Here is a 6000-nt window from a genome sequence, read left to right as displayed (position 1 = left end):
ATGATTTGTTCTGGAGCGTGAATATAGAATTCGTCTTCTAAATTACTTTGCCCAAAAAGGGAATAACGTGGCGTGGTGACATGTTCTTTCAATAACCTTTTAATGTTCTTTTGAACATAACTTACAATTTTAAAATTCATTTCCCCTATGCGCTTAACAATACTTTTTTTTTCTGTAACATGTAGTAAGTAACAGCTTCGAAGAGAGGGCCAGGGATTGTGGTTGTATGTACAGCGCGGATACAGTTACACATTTAGGGACAACTTTTAAAGCAAAAAAAAAGGTGCGCTTTGCTGTCCCCACTTCTCTCCTTTGAAGTTTGATGGGGAGCCGCCGAAGCAGGCTGTTGTTACATTGTAGTGGGGGGAGGTGGGGAGCTGGCTGCTCAATGTCGATGGGCTGGTTACAATAGTGTTGAAGCTCTTGGAGCCAGCGAGTGCCTGACGTAATTTAGCAATGAAAGGATACAGTCTGCTCCGTACAGTATACAACTGTCAGGCAGCGGCAGAGGGAGAGCGCATTGTGCCCGGAGCCGCAGCTTAGAGACGATGTGAACAACTTCAGGAGGAAGGTTGTGTGTGTGTATGTTGGGAGGGAGGGAGGAAAGAGGAAACAAGGGGGGAGGGCAGGGGGGTGGGGGGGAGAGAAAAATCCCCAAAACTATAAACGTGCACCCAACATCGCAGAAACACAGAGGGGGAAGAGGAAACATTTGCAAGAATTGCTGTGTGCGGGAAGAAGGCGCTTTGCTCTCATTCTGGAGCCAGCTAACATGGCGACTGTACCAGTCTACTGCATCTGTCGGTTACCTTACGACGTAACTCGATTTATGATTGAATGCGATGCGTGCAAAGACTGGTTTCACGGCAGGTAAAAAGGCAGCTTTTCCTTACCACCCTCCCCCCCCCCCCCTCTTTGTGCTTTAGTTGCCCCGGGTTCGGGTGTTGGGCTGCGAAGTGTTGGCGGGAGAAGGGGGGGGGGGGGGAACTGTACAGTCTATTGACTGTGGCGACAGTTTTACAAGAAGCGAGCGAGGCCTGAGGAAGAAGGCGGTGCTCCAGACGGTTTTCTTCTCTCTGGGTGACAGAAGCTATTTGTCATTGTGTAAATATTCGCCTTTCTGAGCGGCCCCCAGTTGTTTGCAGGGAATTTTTTTTTGGGGGGGGGGGGGGGGGGGGGGTTGGTGGTGAATGGGGGGTGGGGGGTGTTGGTAGTTGCTCACATTATTGTACTAGTGTCGTTTAAGGTGTTTCCCCATGTTTTGTTTGTGATCAGTGATCCTTAAAATATCCCGAAATAAAAAAAAAAGGTTGGAACATTTTTTTTGGCCCGATGTAAATGTGTTTGCCATATGTTTTCCAAGTGAAAAGACGCTTCGATTCTGCTTTCGACGAACTGGTGGGATATTTTGGAGCAGCATTTAGTGATTTATCTGCGAACTCTGCCTTGGGGACGATTCCCGCTTTTGTTTAAATTGATAAAATAAGCGGGACCTAATGTGGCAGACGTCAATATTGACATTTTACTTGCGTTTTATTTATAGTATTTCCACGTGCGGTTACTGTAAAAGTGTCAGCCTTTTGCTGACGTTTCTTAATTCCTTGTTTTTTTTTAAAGTCGTTTTTAAGACAAAATGGATTTCGGGTGTTAAGTGTCGGTTAAATTTCAAATTAAATGCCACCTGAAAGCTTTAGTTTTGTGTGTGTAAAGACGCCAGGAATCTATTTGTCTCCATCCGCTGCACAAAGGAAAATCAAATTTTGAGTTTGGTCCTGGCGGTTTGTACAGTGTGAGTTTGAAATCTTTCTTTCTTAAATACTTTTCAGAAACGTAGATCATCAGCTAAGAAAGTTTTTGGAAGTTTTTGGCGCTCATCATATTGTGTGAAATAGAGGTTACACATACTATTTCAAGGTTTTCGGTCAGTTTAAAATATAATTTCGGCCCTCTCCACCCCCACAAACCTTTGGCCTAGTGTTTGAAATATTAAATTGCTGTAGCTTTTAGAGAAAAATCGATTCTTTGGTTATAAATTTGAGATATTTCATGGGTAGGGCACTGTTAGATACAGAATGGAGATATGTCAACTCACTGTACCTTGAAGTTGGGGTTCTGCCCTCCACTTACTCCACAATGAGTTCAACCTCGGTGGGACTGTCAGGTAATAAGTGCTTCACTGATTGAAAGGACTATCAGAGGATTACCCAACCTGTGGCTCACTCATGCAACACTTGACAGCCTTTTGTTACAAACAGCTTCAAAAAAGGCCTGATTAGAGAAGAATAATTTTTTAAAAATCAGAATAATTTTTTCATTTTCTATCACTTTTAGCTCATACCACATTTAAAATCAATTAAAGATGTCAGCAGATGTGTTTCAGTATTTTTAATTTTGAAATCTGTGTAGACATTTTACGAGTGCGGTTAAAGTATGACAGAGAACACCTGTGATAGTCAAAGCATGATCGTTAATATTCAAAAGCAAGTACATGGATCTGTTTCACAGTCAAAAAACTCAATCATAAGCTGTTTTATTCTCTTATAAATTTAGTAAGATTTTGTGGATATATTTTTATAATTGACTGAAGAGCAAGTCAGCAAATCTTAAAGCGGTATAACTTTATAATACCCCTGACTACAGCTGAATCTAACTGTATTTTCTTTGGACAATAATTGCCAAGTCTCTTAAAGTTGCGACTATTTCTAAGCAGCATTGACTTAAGTGAGTTATAAACCCATAAGTAGTACTCCAAAATTAAGTTGGTTCTTTTGGGTGCAAGGAAGGATTTAAAAGCTTGAGAATGAAAATTTATTTCATGGATTCAGAATGGTTACGGTGTAGAAGGAGGCCATTTGGCCCATTGTGTCTGCACTGACTGAAGTTTTGGCAGCAGTGGAACTACACTACCATGTTGTTAAATTTACTAGAAAAGTGACTATTAGAAATGTTTCTGTATAATTTTTTAAATATTATTTTCTGTCATTTAAAATTGGGTTATTCACAGGTAATGAATTGACACTTTTTGTTATTAAACCTGTTTTCAGCTGTATTAATCACACTGCACCTAATTACCACCCTTAAATATATAGCAAGGAATTTTTTTAAAACTAAAACATTTTTAAAAATTATACTTTAAAATGCTGCCTGAATGTATGGCGGATTTTGTAAATATGTAAATTAACTTCATTGAAAACCTGGGGGAAAAAAAATCTTTTCAAAACTGCGCCCATTTCACTGATTGTGCCCAAAGTGTAAATTAGATCTCCAAGTGTTTTTGACTTCAGCATAAATGTCAATGAGCAGTTCTTCTAAAAGTCACTACCTTTTGCACTTTTTCATCTGGTAGGATTACAATAAAACACCTTTCATAGTTAACATTGAAGTTGGGAAGCGCTGGACTTAAAGACAAGCGTACTCATGTCATAGTGCCTCTTACATTCTCATGTTGTTGTGTCAATTTGGAACAAGTTTAAAATGGGCTCAGTGGTTGCAATCACACTTAAAAATGAGATACCCTTTGTGCTATTACAAAATCCAATCGAATGAATTTTAAAACTTTTTTTTGATTAGTCTTATAATAATGTATAAGTATAAGTATATTAAATACAAATAGGTAAATTGCCCTGGATGATATAAAACGTTGTACAGTAATGCATAGTACCAACAAGTGATGAGGGCACTCGGAGCACATACCTTTGTGACACTGTGTAAACTCAAGGTTATTGCAATTATGCAGCTCATCCCTGAGGCTTTTTCCTACCTGGCTGATGCTCTGTGACTACAAAGCTGAAAAAAGAAATCTTTTTATTAAGAGCTTCCATCTCACTGAGGAATTCAGGCTAATTCACATCCAACAACCCGCTTTGAAAACTCTGCTCATATTTTGACAGCTGTGACAAATTGCACCATAATGAAAACCACTACGTTCTAAAACAATGTCAGCATTCTAAAAGATAAATTCACTTCACCCTATCTCCCCATGTTAACGGATCTTTTAAAAAATTCCAGCAGTTGCATCTTTGCCAAAAACTAATCAGTTCTTTCTTGGGCCTCACCCTATTTATGAACCAAGTTTTGTTGAAATCTGTCAATTAGATTTTGAGATATATCATTAATAAGTTAACAAATGTGGTGTAAACATTACCTCTGCCCACCTTTAGTAGTGGAGACAATAGCATTGTGGTACTAAAGAAGTTTATATTATGGGAGAGGCTATTTGGTTTCATCATGTCTGCATCAGATCTTTGCTAGAAAAATCCAAAACTAATTCTACTGCCCTATTCCCTTCCCATTGACCTATATTATCATCTGCTTCAGATATTTATCCACTTTGGCCAAAAAAGGTGCAATGATATTAGCCTTAACTACTCCCTGTGCAAAGCACTTCATTCTTTAACAAATTAGGTATAAATAAACTCCTCTTGTCTCCTCTTTTCATTCTTGTGACAATTTTAGATTAATGACCACACCCCCCCCACCAATGTTGACGTCCGAGGAAATAGCCTTTCTCTGTTTATCCTATCAAAATCCTTAATAATTTAAAAATGTCTACCAAATTGCTTCTTAATTTCCTCTGTTCCATGGAAAATGATCTTGGTAACTCCTTATAACTAGCTTCCCATTCTTGGGATCATGCTGGCGAACATATGCTCTAGATTCCTTAAGACATTAATGCCTTTCCAAAGTAGGCGCCAAAACTACATACAGTAGCCCAACTGTGACCTAACTACTGCCTTATAGAAATTTATCACTACCTCTTTGCTCTTGTGCTGTTTCTATTTTTAAACTTAAAAAGGTATTGACATTTTGATAGTTTTATCTGCCTTAACTTACATTTTTAAGGAATTATGTATTTGAACTCCAAGGTGTCTCTGTTCACCCATACCTTTTGCTTTTCTTTCCATCAAGGACATACTCCGTTCTTTGTTTTTTTCCCAAAATGTAATACCTCACATTTCTCCAAATTTAATTTCATATGATGCCTGCTGACCCATTCTGCTAACCTGTTTTATTGTCATTCTGTAGTAATTTAGAACTCGCTTCAGTGTGAACCAAACCCCATATACGTCATCAAATCATGAAATGTTCCCCATGCCCAAGTTTATGTCATCTCTACATTGAGAATGAATGTTGTCCAGCACCGGTCCCAGAGGTATACTGCTTCCAACCTTTCTCCAACTTGAGAAATTTCTATCAGCATTAATCCTTTGTTTCCTGTCTGGCCGATATTTTATATTTTGTACCAAAATTTTTGTGTGAACTCTCCTCCTGAAATTCTTTATGTATTATATACACACAATTATCTGTGTGTTACTTATAGTAAATTCTTCAAAAATAAGCTCATTAAATTTACCTTCAGACGAAATGTTGAAGTCAGCCCTAATGCCTCTTGTCCACTGACATTGAACTGTTACGTTCAGTTTAGTTGTTACTGATAGTAATGAAAATGTAATTGTAAATGCAAACTGTTTAAAAGTAGAGTGCAACATTGTTGACAGTGTGTTAAAAATTGAAGCTCTTTTCCTAGGAGCTCTCTTAGTACTGAGCTAGTGTAAAACTCATCCATCTGGACTAGAAAGATAGTATGGCCCAGATTTTGTGGCAAGAATAATGGTGAAGCTGTTATTAATATGTAAATCAGACAGCATCTTCTAGCATCTACACTTGCAGTTAAACACAAAAATCTGGCATTTGATGTCCATGTTGCCCTGCTCCTTTGGCAGCTGTACTAAACCAGTATTTTGCCAAGAGACTCACCATTCAAATACATGGAAGGGCATCAAATTGCTCTACTTTTATGATAGATACCCACTAAACCTGCCAGAAAAAGTTATGGCTTGCCTATTCTTGCATCAGCAAATTTTAAAAGGTGTACTATGTCTTAATCATTGCCAAATAACCTCTCTATCTCTGAAAATTAACTTTTATTAGTGTGCAGTGTCATTCCTTCAGATTATTATTACTTTTGGAGATAAAAAAATAAAATTTAAAAAGCTTTTT

The 6000-nt window shown here is 38.1% G+C and overlaps 1 protein-coding gene across 3 annotated transcripts in view; it reads left to right on the top strand.

Moving 5' to 3' along the window:
• Positions 1 to 405: 405 nt before the first annotated feature.
• phf2 (PHD finger protein 2) overlaps positions 406 to 6000 on the top strand; it is a 148934-nt gene continuing 143339 nt past the window's right edge. For 2 of the 3 annotated variants that reach the window (XM_041191912.1, XM_041191911.1), the window contains exon 1: positions 652 to 870. In XM_041191912.1, coding sequence (XP_041047846.1) covers positions 773 to 870 — 98 coding nt within the window. In that variant the 5' untranslated portion in view covers positions 652 to 772. Of the gene's footprint in view, positions 572 to 651; positions 871 to 6000 lie in introns of those variants that run through there. The other variant, XM_041191913.1, reaches the window with a different exon arrangement.

The sequence above is a fragment of the Carcharodon carcharias genome, chromosome 7 (assembly GCF_017639515.1).
Source record: "Carcharodon carcharias isolate sCarCar2 chromosome 7, sCarCar2.pri, whole genome shotgun sequence".
NCBI classification, from domain to species: Eukaryota; Metazoa; Chordata; class Chondrichthyes; order Lamniformes; family Lamnidae; genus Carcharodon; species Carcharodon carcharias.
The sequence above is the reverse complement of the archived record's forward strand: the minus strand, read 5'-3'. Positions and strand labels throughout refer to the sequence as shown.